Source organism: Leucoraja erinacea, chromosome 27 (assembly GCF_028641065.1).
Source record: "Leucoraja erinacea ecotype New England chromosome 27, Leri_hhj_1, whole genome shotgun sequence".
NCBI lineage: Eukaryota > Metazoa > Chordata > Chondrichthyes > Rajiformes > Rajidae > Leucoraja > Leucoraja erinaceus.
In genome coordinates, this window is record NC_073403.1 from 1,389,892 (window position 1) to 1,405,786 (window position 15,895).

A 15,895-nucleotide genomic window follows, 5' to 3' on the forward strand; every position below is an offset into this window, starting at 1 on the left:
ATTTACGGAAGACAATTAACCTACAAGCCTGGGGTGTGGGAGGAAACCGGGACACCCAGAGGAAACCCACGCGGTCACGGAGAGAACGTGCAAACTCCGTAAAGACAGCATCCATAGTCGGGATTGAACCCCGGGTCTTTGGCGCTGTAAGGCAGCAGCTCTATCTGGCCCTCAATTGTTAAGCAAGCAATTGTCATAAGTGGTAGGCCATTCTGCCCATCAAGTCTACTGTGCCATTCAATCTCTCCCTTCTAACCCCATTCTCCTGCCTTCTCCCCTTAACCCCTGACACCCGCACTAAACAAGAATCGATCCATCTCTGCCTTAGAATTGAAATTGTGGCAAGCTTTGTGTGAGACGGCTGAACTGACAACAAAATGAAGAGGGAGTGAGGTGGCGAATGTTCCTGATTATTATGTCTCGGAGATGGGGAACTCAATCAGGTTCTGAGCTGAGCTCCAAGGGGTTATTCTTGGGGCGTTAGGACGTCAGCCACATCAGCTGTGAAAGCAGAAAGCAAGAGGAAACCTAAATGTGTGCCTAGCGTTATACACCATCCAGTCATAGGCCATAGAACATAGAAGAGTACAGCACAGGAACAGGCCCTTCGGCCTAAGATGTTTGTACAGCACATGATGCCAAGATAAGCTACCTGCCAGTCCGTCATCCCTATCCCTCCATTCCCTGCATTTCCATGTTCCTACCTAAAAGTTCTTAAAAGCCACTATAGTATTTAATAGACAATAGACAATAGGTGCAGGAGTAGGCCATTCGGCCCTTCGAGCCAGCACCACCATTCACTGTGGTGATCATAGCTGATCATCCACATTCAGTAGCCCGTTCCTGCCTTCTCACCATATCCCCTGACTCCGCTATCTTTAAGAGCTCTCTCTTGAAAAAAATCCAGAGCATTGGCCTCCACTGCCTTCTGAGGCAGAGAATTCCACAGATTCACAACTCTCTGGGTAAAAAAGTGTTTCCTCATCTCCGTTCTAAATGGCCTACCCCTTATTCTTAAACATAGAAACATAGAAACATAGAAAATAGGTGCAGGAGTAGGCCATTCGGCCCTTCGAGCCTGCACCGCCATTCAATATGATCATGGCTGATCATCCAACTCCTGTACCTGCCTTCTCTCCATACCCCCTGATCCCTTTAGCCACAAGGGCCACATCTAACTCCCTCTTAAATATAGCCAATGAACTGTGGCCTCAACTACCTTCTGTGGCAGAGAATTCCACAGATTCACCACTCTCTGTGTGAAAAATGTTTTTCTCATCTCGGTCCTAAAAGATTTCCCCCTTATCCTTAAACTGTGGCCCCTGGTTCTGGACTTCCCCAACATCGGGAACATGTAGCCCACATTGTCTGTTCCGAATATGAAGCCAAGGTATTGAAGAGAGATAGAGTCTGAAGAAGTGTTCCGATCCGAAACATCACCCATTCCTTTCTCCGGAGATGCTGCCTGTCCCGCTGAGTTACTCCAGCTTTTTGTGTTTCTCTTCGGCATAAACCAGCATCTGCGGTTCCTTCCCATACATGATGCTGAGGCACACTGATCTCACCAGCCTGCGCTTGATGCATAACCTTCCAAACCATACACAACGGTGAAAGCCTCTTCGACACACTCTTGCATCTGCCTCCAGCACCATGTTCCAGGCTTAACCCTCCCACCCCCCTAAACTCTGTGTAAAAAAACCCTGTCCCGAACATGACCTTTAAACTTTGCCCCTCTCTGTCCTAAAGCTATGCCCTCTAGCCTTCGACATTATCACCCTGGGAAATGTTCTTTTACGGGGGGAAAATAATATTCAGTCATCACCCAGTTCTGGAAGAGAGAAATAAACTGCCGTCTCTGTTGTTGTGTCTTATCCGGAAGACAGAACAATTAATGGAGAAAGAAAAAGCAATAGAAGGTTCATAAGTGGTAGGAACAGAATTAGGCCATTCGGCCCATCAAGTCTACTCAATCATGGCTGGTCTATCTCTCCCTCCTATCCCCATGCTCCTGCCTTCTCCCCATAACCCCTGACAACCGCACCAATCAAGAATCTATCTATCTCTGCCCAAAATATATCCACTGACTTGGCCTCCACCACCGTCTGTGGCAATGAATTCCACCCTCTGATTAAAGAAATTCCTCCTCATCTCCTTCCTAAAGGAACGTCCTTTAATTCTGAGGCTGTGCCCTCTGGTCCTAGACTCTCCCACTAGCGCAATCATCTTCTCCATGTTCCAAGGTAAGGTAAGGGACGAGAGAAGAAAATAGAAAGGTGATAAGTCGGGAAGTGCACAGGGTCGAGAGCAGAGATGGAGAGGAGGGGAGAGTGGAAGTAGGAAGTGACACAAACCTGAATGGAGACAGAGGTTTGTTTCTTGGGGTCCCAGAGGAACTCAGCAGCATTCAGCAAGATGGGGTTTACTCGAGGATCGACAATTCCGACTGACAGGGGAATATCTGATGCAACAAAATCATTTAAGAAAGAAAGAGTGAATGACACAGTGTGAACGCAAGCCATGGCATTTGATGGATTAGCTCAATTACATACAAATACTTCAGACCAAAGAATTGTTGTCTGACCAAGGGAAGACTGTGACACGCACCAGCACCCTGCAGCATACGGAATTATATTAAACTACCTTGGCCTGAAGGGCATAAACTGCAGATGAATTGTGGTTGCAATTTAGCTGCTCCTGTGCATGTTGCAACCAATGAATGCACCAAAACGTCACAATGAAATAGCATACAGTTTCTCCATTTTCCTGAGTCTCCTTGACGGCTTGTGGACACAGACTATGTGTCTATTGGACTAAAAGTTATGATATTGTCACACAAAGGGTAGTGTGTGTATGGAACGAGCTGCCAGAGGAGGTAGTTGAAGCAGGTACTATTGTCTACAAGAAACATGTAGACCTGCACATGTAGACGATAGGTTTAGAGGGATATGGGCCAAATGCAGGCAGGTGGGGAATGCTGGCCGGCGTGGGCAAGTTGGGCCGAAGGGCCTGTTTTCACTCTGTGGGACGGACTTTGTCTCTGCCACATCAAGTGAGAGTGGCCCATGTATACACAGCGGTGATAAACCGCCTTGCTGTACAACAAACAAGATGCCCACTGTAACTATGGCACAACGGTAGAGCTGCTGCCTTACAGCACTTACAGCGCCAGAGACCCGGGTTCGATCCTGGCTACGGGTGTTTGCCTGTACAGAGTTTGTACATCACACCCCCCCCCCCCCCTCCCCTCCTCCCACACTCCATAGACGTACAGGTTTGTAGGTTAATTGGCTCGGTATAATTGTAAATTGTCCCGTGTGTGTGTGTGTGTGTGTATATATAGTGTGCGGGGATCGCTGGTCGGCACTGATGGGCTGAAGGGCCTGTTTCCACGCTGTATCTCGAAACTAAACTAAACTAAACTCTTCACAAACTTGTGAGGCATAAAGCAGCCAGAGTAACCCCACTCTCACCATCGACGGCACCACTGTCTCCCCATCTCCCCAGGCCCGCAACCTTGGCGTGATCCTTGATTCCACCCTCTCCCTTGAGCCTCACATCCGCCATGTCATTAAAACCTCCTTCTTTCATCTCCGCAACATCCCCTCTCTCACACCGCCCGCTGCTGAAAGACTCATCCATGCCTTCATCTCCTCCCGACTGGACTATTGCAACTCACTTCTCCTTGGCATCAGCTCCACCTACATCAACCGACTACAACTGGTCCAGAACGCAGCCGCCCGACTCATCACCCACACCAAATCCTGGCATCACATCACTCCAGTCCTCAAACAACTTCACTGGCTTCCCATCTCCCACCAGATCACCTACAAAATCCTGGTCCTCACCTACAAAGCTCTCCACCATCTGGCCCCCCCATATCTCACTGACCTCCTCTCCCCCTACCAACCCTCACGGTCCCTCAGATCCACATCAGCCGGTCACCTCTCCATCCACAAGTCCAACCTCCGCAGCTTTGGGGGGACAGAGCCTTCTCCAGGGCAGCTCCCAGGCTCTGGAACTCCCTCCCCCAACTGATCCAAAATTCCGTGTCCCTCACCATCTTCCAGTCCCGCCTCAAGACCCATCTCTTCACCTCTGCCTATCCTTAGCCCCACGTCCCCTCCCTTTTCATCTGTGCATTAATTGCCTCATATTGTGTTTTGTATTGAATTCTGTCTTTACTTTGTGTACTAGTCATGTCTCTACTATTTATTTCATTCCCCTTACATGGTTTTCCTCTACCTGCTAAATTTTTGTAAGGTGTCCTTGAGACTCTTGAAAGGCGCACATAAATAAAATGCATTATTATTATTATTAACTCACTGCTTGGATTTATTCATAACAATAAACAACGGTAAAATATAATAAAAACGAATTGGTCATTTGCAAAGTGGACATTGGGATGGTCATTCGTCATTCTCTACTAACAGTGATTAATATCCTCTGTAATTTGGAGCTCGAAACAGCATTATATTTACAACAGCGATTGAATAACTGTGAACATTACAATCCCTGGGATGGTCACGTCTGCACTTCAGTCAGTTTGAACAGTTTTACTGTTGTAATGTTCTTTTTTACAAACCATGTTTCTCGGGGTATCTAAATCTCAATCTAAATAGGGGGAAATCTTTTAGGACCGAGATGAGAAAAACATTTTTCACACAGAGAGTGGTGAATCTCTGGAATTATCTGCCTCAGAAGGTAGTTGAGGCCACACAGTTCATTGGCTATATTTAAAAGGGAGTTAGATGTGGCCCTTGTGGCTAAAGGGATCAGGGGGTATGGAGAGAAGGCAGGTACAGGATACTGAGTTGGATGATCAGCCATGATCATATTGAATGGCGGTGCAGGCTCGAAGGGCCGAATGGCCTACTCCTGCACCTAATTTCTATGTTTCTATGTTTCTAAACCTAAATTTTATTAGTTATTTAAGTTATGACATCGGATGGAAGCTGCATATACGAAATCTCGTTGCACTTTTCATGTGCAATGACAATAAAATATATTATTATTATTATTATTATTCCGTTATGTTTTGAGGATCAGTTTATCAATTTGTGCAAGCTTGAGAAATCTTTGCCTTCCACACGAGCAGCGTTGCCTGTTGGAATGGAAGATTGTTGGAAGTCCAAGAAGTCAAACTCAGCACCGAGCTCATGGTCTATCGAGCATTAGAAACTTAAGAGAGCCGCAAAAAGCTGGCGTAACTCAGCGGGACAGGCGCCATCTCTTTGTCTCTCGTTCCCCTTTCCCGTGACTTTCAGTCTGAAGAAGGGTCTCAACCCGTGATGTCAATCCCGCGATGCTTCCTGAGTTACTCCAGCTTTTTGTGTCTACGCGTTAAACCAGCACCTGCAGTTCCCTTCCTACACAGAAGAGAAATATATCTGCCTGCAAGAGTCAGAGACTAGGACTGCACATGGACCCGTAGCGAACACAACAGCCCTTCCGCCCACTATATCCATGCCAACCAATCTACATGAGTTCCATTTGGTCTGTAGTCTTGGTGACTCAAGCACGTGTGTAGATAGATACTCACTAAATGTTGTCAGGGTCACTGCCTCCACCACCCCCTCAGGCTGTGATTCCAACCACACTGTGGATGAAAAGGTCTTTCTCAGATCACCTGGGTGGCACAGCGATAGAGTTGCTGCCTCACAGCGCCAGAGACCCGGGTTCGATACTAACTACGGGTGCTGTCTGTACGGAGTTTGTACCTTCTCCCCGTGACTGCGTGGGGTTTCCCTGGGTGTTCAGGTCTCCTCCTACATTCCAATGGCATGCAGGATTGTAGGTTCATTAGCTTCTGTAAATTGTCCCTAGTGTGTATGGGATAGTTCTAGTGTACAGGTCGGCACGGGCTCGATGGGCCGAAGAGCCTGTTTCTGCATGGTATCTCTGAACAAACCTCTAAACGTCTTGTCCTGTACCTTAAACCCATTGCCCTCTGAATTTACTTTTAGTTTAGTTTAGAGATACAGCGCTGAAACAGGCCCTTCGGCCCACCAGGTCCGTGCCGACCAGCGATCCCCGCACATTAACACTCTCCCACACCCACTAGGGACAATTTTTACATTTATCCAGCCAATTAACCTACAAACTTGTCCGTCTTTGGAGTGTGGGAGGAAACCGAAGATCTTGGACAAAACCCACGCAGGTCACGGGGAGAACGTGCAAACTCCGTACAGACAGCACCCGTAGTCAGGATCGAACCCGGGTCTCCGGCGCTGCATTCGCTGTAGGGCAGAAACTGTACCGCTGCGCCACCGTGACCGCCCATAAATTGAATTGTATTGAACTGATTGAAAGATACAGCATGGAAACGGGTCCCTTTGGACCACCGAGTCCACGCTGATCTTCAATCATCCATTGGTGCTGTGCCTCCCATTTTCACATCCATTCCCGACACACTTGGGGCAATTATACACAGGTCAAGCAACCGACACACCTGCACGTCTTTGGGATATGGAAGGAAATTGGCAGCACCCGGAGCAAATCTACATGGTCACAGGGAGAATGTATAAAACTCCAATCACAGACAGCATCTGAGGTCAGGATCGAACCTGGGTCCCTGACGTTGTGGGTACATAAAACTTCACTGTACGTCATCTCTTAGCTCATCTGAATCTGAGGAAGGACATTATTGCCATAGAGGGAGTGCAGAGACGGTTCACCAGACTGATTCCTGGGATGTCAGGACTGTCTTATGAAGAAAGACTGGATAGACTTGGTTTATACTCTCTAGAATTTAGGAAATTGAGAGGGGATCTTATAGAAACTTACAAAATTCTTAAGGGGTTGGACAGGCTAGATGCAGGAAGATTGTTCCCGATGTTAGGGAAGTCCAGGACAAGGGGTCACAGCTTAAGGATAAGGGGGAAATCCTTTAAAAGCGAGATGAGAAGAACTTTTTTCACACAGAGAGTGGTGAATCTCTGGAATTCTCTGCCACAGAGGGTAGTTGAGGAGGTCAGTTCATTGGCTATATTTAAGAGGGAGTTAGATGTGGCCCTTGTGGCTAAGGGGATCAGGGGGTATGGAGAGAAGGCAGGCACGGGATACTGAGTTGGATGATCAGCCATGATCATATTGAATGGTGGTGCAGGCTCGAAGGGCTGAATGGCCTACTCCTGCACCTAATTTCTATGTTTCTATGTTTCTATCAGGGGCTGGTGCTAACTGCAATATGCTGATTCAACAATTTACACTGGACGATGATCTGTCACTTGCCTCTCCCCCCTATACATTTGTAACGTGACATTCGAGAATATCAATTTAATTTTCCCAATTTTGTTTTTACATGTTAACATTTTAATTGCACCAACTTCCTGTCAGAGAGAACATTTATTTGCTAATTTATTTGGCCTCGTCTCACAGATAATATCATAAAATCTTTAATTAGGAAAGCTAGTGATGTGGTAACTTCTACCACAGGTGGAGTTGAACGCGAGTGGCAGGACAGCTTTTCAGAGTTACACAGGGCCCTGGTAAGATCATTAGGTGTACACGTTTCATCTCAGTATGTGAGGAAGGGTATATTTGCAATGGGGAGAGCCATAGAAGCATAGACACACACATGTGAGCAATATTGGGCACCATATCTGAGGGAGGATGTGCTGGCTCTGGAGAGGGTCCAGAGCAGGTTTACAAGAATGATCCCAGGAATGAGTAGGTTAAACTATGATGAGCGTTTGACGGCACTGGGCCCGTACTCGCTAGGCGTACAGAATAGTGAAAGACTTGGATAGAGTGGACATGTAGAGGATGTTTCTACTCGAGCAAGTCTGGGACTAGAGGTCATAGCCTCAGAATTAAAGGACCTCCTTTTAGGAAGGAGATGAGGAAGAATTTCTTTGGTCAGAGGGTGGTGAATCTGTGGAATTCTTAAAGTTGTGATAGCCCCTGCCTCAACGACCACCTCTGCCACCCCATAAACCCACCACCCTTTGAGTGAAAAGTGACCACTTAGATTCTTATTTTTTGCCACAGAAGGCTGTGGAGGCCAAGTCAGTGGATATATTTAAGGCATGGATGATAGGTTCTTGATTAGTACAGGTGTCAGGGGTTATGGGGAGAAGGCAGGAGAATGGGGTTGAGAGGGAGAGATAGATCAGCCATGTCTGAATGGCAGAGTAGACATGATGGGCCGAATGGTCTAATTCTGCTCCCATCACTTGTGAACTTATGACTCTATGATTCTAGTGGGGACGTTGAACTTCAGTCAGTGAGCATATTCAAGACAGAGTTCAACAGGGTTTGGGAAATTGAGGTGAATCAAGATGTTTAGGGGCTGGTGTGCACAAACATGGTGCTGAAGAGAAATATCGGTGATGATCTACATAATTCAATGGTGGAGCAAAGATGGGAGCAAATGGCCCCCGCCTTCTCACTGAAGATCATATGTCCTTTGCTTTCTTCCATTGGAAGTTCAACTCTCACTTTCAATCCAATGTACTATTGGGCTAATCAAAGGACCAATTGCATGTTTGTTCATAATACACCCTGTGCTATCTGGATTGTGGCAAATTGCCCAGGGGAAGAGGGGGCATGGGTTTAAGAGGAGGGGGAAGATTAAATATGAATCTTAAGTGGTCACTTTTCACTCAAAGGGTGGGTGGGTTTATGGGGTGGCAGAGGAGGTCGGTGAGGCAGGGGCTATCACAACTTTAAGAAACTTGAAGACAGGTACATGGATAGGACCGGTTTAAAGGAATGTGGGCCAAACGCAGGTAGATGGAACTAGTGTAAATTGGGCATGTTGGCCGGTATGGGCAAGTTGGGCCGAAGGGCCTGTTTCTATGCTGTAAGATTCTATGACTCCATGACCTGCTTTGTGTACAAATGCCCAGATGAATACACAAGGTACAACGTGTTGTAGTAACTCAGAGGTCGGGCAGTCGATGGACTTAGATAGGTGACATTTTGGTTGCTGGACTTACCGATGTCAAGCAACCGGTCTCCTGGCCTATTCCACTTCCACCCTTGGAACTGTTGGTGTTCACTGTACTGGAGACGTCTGTCGTGGAACACCACCCGGACTGTGCTCTACCAAACAAAACAAGACAGGTGGTCACCACACAAAGTGCTGGAGGTTCGATCCTGACCACAGGCGCTGTCTGTACGGAGTTTGTACGTTCTCCCCGTCACTCACCGTGTGGGTTTTCTCTGAGATCTTTTAATCTGAGGAAAGACATTCTTGCCGTAGAGGGAGTGCAGAGAAGGTTCACCAGACTGATTCCTGGGATGTCAGGACTTTCATATGAAGAAAGACTGGATAGACTCGGCTTGTGGAGAGATAAGTTTTTTTGGCCTTCCATCACAGCGATTTGATGGATGTTTATGTAAATTATGTTGTGTCTTGGGTCTATTTGTTTGTAATGTATGGCTGCAGAAACGGCATTTCGTTTGGACCTCAAGGGGTCCAAATGACAATTAAATTGAATCTTGAATCTTGAATCTTGTACTCGCTAGAATTTAGAAGATTGAGGGGGGATCTTATAGAAACTTACAAAATTATTAAGGGGTTGGACAGGCTAGATGCAGGAAGATTGTTCCCGATGTTGGGGAAGTCCAGAACAAGGGGTCACAGTTTAAGGATAAGGGGGAAATCTTTTAGCACCGAGATGAGAAAAACATTTTTCACACAGAGAGTGGTGAATCTCTGGAATTCTCTGCCACAGAAGGTAGTTGAGGCCAGTTCATTGGCTGTATTTAAGAGGGGGTTAGATGTGGCCCTTGTGGCTAAAGGGATCAGGGGGTATGGAGAGCAGGCAGGTACAGGATACTGAGTTGGATGATCAGCCATGATCATATTGAATGGCGAATGGTGCAGGCTCGAAGGGCCGAATGGCCTCTACTCCTTCACCTATTGTCTATGGATCTATGTTTCTATCTTGTGCCTGCCATCCTGTGTGGTATGTAACACAGCCCCGGCTGGTATCGTGAACCATTGTACAGACATGTGCAACTTCTGTGGCTGGAATTAAGCAGTGGGACAGTATAACGCAGGAACAGGCCCTTCGGCCCACAATGTCCATGCTAACCTTGCATACATAAGCAATGGAGGAAATCCAGCTTTCTATTTTGCCAGCTACAGAAGTGTCCCCCAATTCCTTGCTCACAGAGACTGCCAAACCCATATTATCTTGTTTGTTGTCGTGTCGGTGGAAAGACCGTACATGATTCCTTCTCTCCAGAGACGCTGCCTCACCCGCTGAGTTAGAAACATAGAAACATAGAAATTAGGTGCAGGAGTAGGCCATTCGGCCCTTCGAGCCTGCACCGCCATTCAATATGATCATGGCTGATCATCCAACTCAGTATCCCGTACCTGCCTTCTCTCCATACCCCCTGAGCCCTTTAGCCACAAGGGCCACATCTAACTCCCTCTTAAATATAGCCAATGAACAGGCCTCGACTACCCTCTGTGGCAGAGAGTTCCAGAGATTCACCACTCTCTGTGTGAAAAAAGTTCTTCTCATCTCGGTTTTAAAGGATTTCCCCCTTATCCTTAAACTGTGACCCCTTGTCCTGGACTTCCCCAACATCGGGAACAATCTTCCTGCATCTAGCCTGTCCAACCCCTTAAGAACTTTGTAAGTTTCTATAATATCCCCTCTCAATCTCCTAAATTCTAGAGAGTATAAACCAAGTCTATCCAGTCTTTCTTCATAAGACAGTCCTGACATCCCAGGAATCGGTCTGGTGAACCTTCTCTGCACACCCTCGATGGCAATAATGTCCTTCCTCAGATTTGGACATTATTGTTACTCCAGCTTTATGTGTCCACCTTCGATTTGACCAGCATCTGCAGTTCTTTCTTAAACAAATGATTACAATCCAGCCGTCCACACTGTACAGATACAGGATAAAGGGCATAACATTCAGTGCAAGATAAAGTCCGATTAAAGATAGTTTGAAGGGCTCCAATGGGGTGGATGAGAGGTCAGGACCGCTCTCTGCCTGGTAAGTGGATGGTTCAGTTGCCTGATAACAGCTGGGAAGAGACAGTGCCTTAATCTGGAGGTGTGTGTGTGTTCACACTTCTATACCTCTTGCCTGAAGGGAGAGGGGAGAAGAGGGAGTGACCAGGGTGAGACTGGTCCTTGATTAGGATTGTGATTATTTTGTCGTTTAGCGGAGTAGTTGGCAATACACTAGATACAGATCTTTCTGCCCACTGAGCTTGTGCTGTCCATTATGCGTCTGGCATGAACCCGGCTGTGATTTTGCCCCCGTTCCACCCTCCCACCTCTGCGCCAGTCTCACCTTCAGTAGCTTCCCGTTTGATTCCATCAGTCCCCGTATATTCTGATTGCACAGCATCCGGATCTCATAGGACTGACCTGTAGAGGAAACAACCTTATCACACATGACGTGTGGAGACCAAGCACTTTAACAGTCCACCCTCAACTCCTCCTTAAGCCTCAGCCACTTCATTGTTAGGTTCAAGATGTCGGGGGTTATGGGGAGTAGGCAGGAGAATGGGGTTGGGAGGGAGAGATAGATCAGCCATGATTGAATGGTGGAGTAGACTTGAGGGGCCGAATGGCCTAATTCAGCTCCTATCACTTATGACGTTAGACAGATGCAAACCCAATAAAGGATGCAGATTGGACGAGTGAAGGTTCACTCATCTTGGGGCAGTGGTGCAAATGTCAACGTCAAGAGGTCATGGCTTGAAGCTGAGAAGGAAGGAAGCATTTATAGGATTCGGCCCGAAACGTTGCCTATCCCCTTTGCTCCATAGATGCTGCTGCACCCGCTGAGTTTCTCCAGCTTTTTTGTGTACCTCCAAGCATTTATAGGAATGTGTAAACACAATCTTTACACATAGAGTGGTGCAATGCCTGCAATGCAGTGATATGATTTGTATTTAAGGGGATTTTGCATAGGCACATGGATATGCAGGGAATGGAGAGATATGGAATGTGAGTGGGCAAAGGAGATTAGTTAAACTTGGCATCATGTTTTGCCTTGGGCATTGTATGCCAATGAGCCTGTTCCTGTGCTGCACTCTTCTATGTAGGTAGACAAAAGTGCTGGAGAAACTCAGCGGGTGCAGCAGCATCTACGGAGAGAAGGAAGTGGGCAACGTTTTGGGCTGAAACCCTTCTTCAAACTAATGTAGGGTGGGGTGGTGGGGGTGTTGAGAAGAAAGGAGAAAGGAAGAGGAGGAGCCCGAGGGCTGAGGGAGAGCTGAGAAGGGGAGGAGGCAGCAAGGGCGACCGGAAATTGGAGAAGTCAATGTTTATGCTGCTAGGGTGCAGACTGCCCAAGCGGAATATGAGGTGCTGCTCCTCCAATTTCTGGTGGTGCTCACTCTGGCCATGGAGGAGGCCCAGGACAGAAAGGTCGGATACGGAATGGGAGGGGGGTGTTGAAGTGCTGAGCCACCGGGAGATCAGGTTCTATGTAGGTATTCTTCAACCGTAGAACAGACAGTATAACACAAATGCTTCTAAACACAGCACAGTGGTAGAGGTACTGCCTTACAGTGCCAGAGCCCCAGGTTCGATCCTGACTACGGGGTGCTATCATCACCCTTATGTTCTCCAGAGATGCTGCTTGACCCGTTGAGTTACTCCAGCACACTGTGTGTAGGAGGTGATGTCCATGCACACCAGCCCTGTGTTGGTCATGTTGTTTGCATGTGGCATTACCTTGGTTGAGGTAGGTGAGTGTCTCCTCATGTAGTTTAACAGCGGGCGAGGTGGCTGCGCTGAGAACGTACTGGAAGCTGACGGCACTGGGCTCATGGTCTGTAGAGAGCGCAGAATCCTCGTGCTTGAAGAGTGGCAGTGGCAGAACGTCCCTGAAAGGAGAGACAAAAACCTTCACCATGGTCGGTTAAACATATGTTGCACCCTGTGTACCAGCCTCTTCATAAATTTGGGGCGGCACGGTGGCGCAGCGGTAGAGTGGCTGCCTCACAGCGCCAGAGACACAGGTTCGATCCTGACAACGGGTGCTGTCTGTACGGAGTTTGCATGTTCTCCCCATGACCGCGTGTGTTTGCTCCAGTTTTCCCCCACACTCCACAGACGTGCGGGCTTGTAGGTTAATGTGGCTTTAGTAATTGTAAATTGTCCCTCATCTGTGTGTGATTGTGTCGGTGTGCGGGGATCGCTGGTTGGCACGGGTTCAGTCGGCCAAAGGGCTATCGACGCTAAATTAACCTGCAAACCTGCACGTCTTTGGAGTGTGGGAGGAAACCGGAGCACCCGGAGAAAACCCGCACTCAGGACACCGACCGGAGGAACACACAAACTCCGCAACTCCCGAAATGTCCGATTCAAATTATCTTGAGTTCTCCTGTGATGCTGCCATGATCAAACAGCCAACTTAGATTCCATGGTGGACAAAAGTGCTGGAGAAACTCAGCGGGTGCAGCAGCATCTATAGAGCGAGGGAAATAGTCAACGTTTCTTCAGTCTGAAGAAGGGTTTCGGCCCGAAACGTTGCCTATTTCCTTCGCTCCATGCAAAGAGTTGAACAGATTCAGATTCAGATTCAATTTTAATTGTCATTGTCAGTGTACAGTACAGAGACAACGAAATGAACAATCTCCACTATAGGAAATAGGCAACGTTTCGGGCCGAAACCCTTCCGGGTTTCAGCCCGAAACATTGCCTATTTCCTTCGCTCCATAGATGCTGCTGCACCCGCTGTGTTTCTCCAGCACTTTTGTCTACCTTCGATTTTCCAGCATCTGCAGTTCCTTCTTAAAAACCTAGTCTCCATATTTTGGATTCCATATTATGATGATTTCAAGCTTGTTTTTTTATTTGATGGGACGAGGGGGGAGGGGGGAGGGGGGAATGATATAGAACCACACTGTGCCGGTCAAATTAACAAATTAGTAAATTAACAGGAGACATTTCGACAATGACAAACTGACAAGAAGCATCGGGCAAAATGCTCACCGTTCTCACTCTTGCTGCAGGATATCTGACAGTTCATCACTTAATTCACAGTAATTAACTTCTGAGAACTTGTGATTTCCTCCGAGGGAATGTCTTTCAAGCTAATGTCTTCTATTAGTATTTTCATTTACAATTTATTAAAATCTTCGTGAGTGTTTCCAATTTAGATTAACCCTAAAGAAAAACAAATTCTTTGTGGAATAGAATATTCGTCTCCACAAACGAGTCATTAGCATGTTTATGATAATGTATTAACATCCTTGAGCAATTTGCGTTTGACATGAAGAGTAAACTCACCGTAGTGGAATTAATCGGTAAGCGTGCATGGAATCAGTGTGTTGAAGATTTCTTCACTCAAGTATGCAGCGAGACCTGGGTGTCATGGTACACCAGTCATTGAAAGTAGGCATGCAGGTGCAGCAGGCAGTGAAGAAAGCGAATGGTATGTTAGCATTCATAGCAAAAGGATTTGAGTATAGGAGCAGGGAGGTTCTACTGCAGTTGTACAGGGTCTTGGTGAGACCACACCTGGAGTATTGCGTACAGTTTTGGTCTCCAAATCTGAGGAAGGACATTCTTGCCATAGAGGATTTGAGTCTAGGAGCAGGGAGGTTCTACTGCAGTTGTACAGGGTCTTGGTGAGACCACACCTGGAGTATTGCGTACAGTTTTGGTCTCCAAATCTAAGGAAGGACATTATTGCCATAGAGGGAGTACAGAGAAGGTTCACCAGACTGATTCCTGGGATGTCAGGACTTTCATATGAAGAAAGGCTGGATAGACTCGGCTTGTACTCGCTAGAATTTAGAAGATTGAGGGGGGATCTTATAGAAACTTACAAAATTCTTAAGGGGTTGGACAGGCTAGATGCAGGAAGATTGTTCCCGATGTTGGGGAAGTCCAGAACAAGGGGTCACAGTTTAAGGATAAGGGGGAAATCCTTTAGGACCGAGATGAGAAAAACATATTTGAGGCCAGTTGATTGGCTATATTTAAGAGGGAGTTAGATGTGGCCCTTGTGGCTAAGGGGATCAGGGGGTATGGAGAGAAGGCAGGTACAGGATACTGAGTTGGATGATCAGCCATGATCATATTGAATGGCGGTGTAGGCTCGAAGGGCTGAATGGCCTCTACTCCTGCACCTATTTTCTATGTTTCTATGTTTCTATGTCCTTCTGTACCTTGTGTAAGAAGGAACTGCAGATGCTGGTTTAAACCGAGGATAGACACGATAAGCCAGAGTAACTCGGTGGGACAGGCAGCATCTCTTGGCGAGATGGAAAGGGTGACGTTTCGGTGGAGACACTTCTTCGGGCTGGTCGGGGAAAAGGGAAACGTGAGATATAGACAATGATGTGGAGAGATCAAGAACAATGAATGAAAGATAGATGCAAAAATAGGCCATTGTTAGCTGTTTGTTGGGTGAAAACGAGAAGCTGGTGTGACCTGGGTGTGGGAGGGATGGAAAGAGAGGGAATGTCGGGGTTACCTGAATGAATGAATGAATGAATATGTTTATTGTCATTGCACAATACTGTGCAACGAAATTCCATTGCATCTCCTCCAGTTAAAAAAATACAAACACGCCAACCATTGACACATATGTACACTTATTAGTAAAAATAATAAATAAGTATTTAAAAATAATTTTAAGAGAATGTTTAATTTCTTGGAATGACATTGTGCTTCCCCAGTGTTCTCTGTAGGAGTTAAGTTCTTTTGTGACACATGGGTAGAAACTATGTTTTAGCCTACCGGTGCGAGTCTTCAGAGACCTGAATCGCCTCCCAGAGGGTAGCAGACTGAAGGTGGTTGGCAGGGTGGGATGTGTCCTGCTTGATGTTTGTGGCCCAGCGCAAGCATCAGGCCCTATATATATCATCCAAGGAGGGCAGTTTAACGTTTGTAATGCTCTGTGCAGTTTTAATAACTCTCTGCACCGCCCTCCTCTCAGCCACAGTACCGCTAGC

At 46.9% G+C, this 15,895-nt stretch overlaps 1 protein-coding gene across 3 annotated transcripts in view; it reads right to left on the minus strand.

Moving 5' to 3' along the window:
• The window catches only part of LOC129710078 (transcription factor CP2-like protein 1), a 59,437-nt gene that overhangs the window by 31,953 nt on the left and 11,589 nt on the right, over positions 1-15,895 (minus strand). For 2 of the 3 annotated variants that reach the window (XM_055656784.1, XM_055656783.1), the window contains exons 2-5: positions 12,663-12,814; positions 11,269-11,345; positions 8,940-9,045; positions 2,352-2,458 (exon numbers count right to left, since the gene is read on the minus strand). In XM_055656784.1, the coding sequence (XP_055512759.1) occupies positions 2,352-2,458; positions 8,940-9,045; positions 11,269-11,345; positions 12,663-12,814 (442 nt within the window). The remainder of the gene's footprint in view (positions 1-2,351; positions 2,459-8,939; positions 9,046-11,268; positions 11,346-12,662; positions 12,815-15,895) is intronic. The other variant, XM_055656785.1, reaches the window with a different exon arrangement.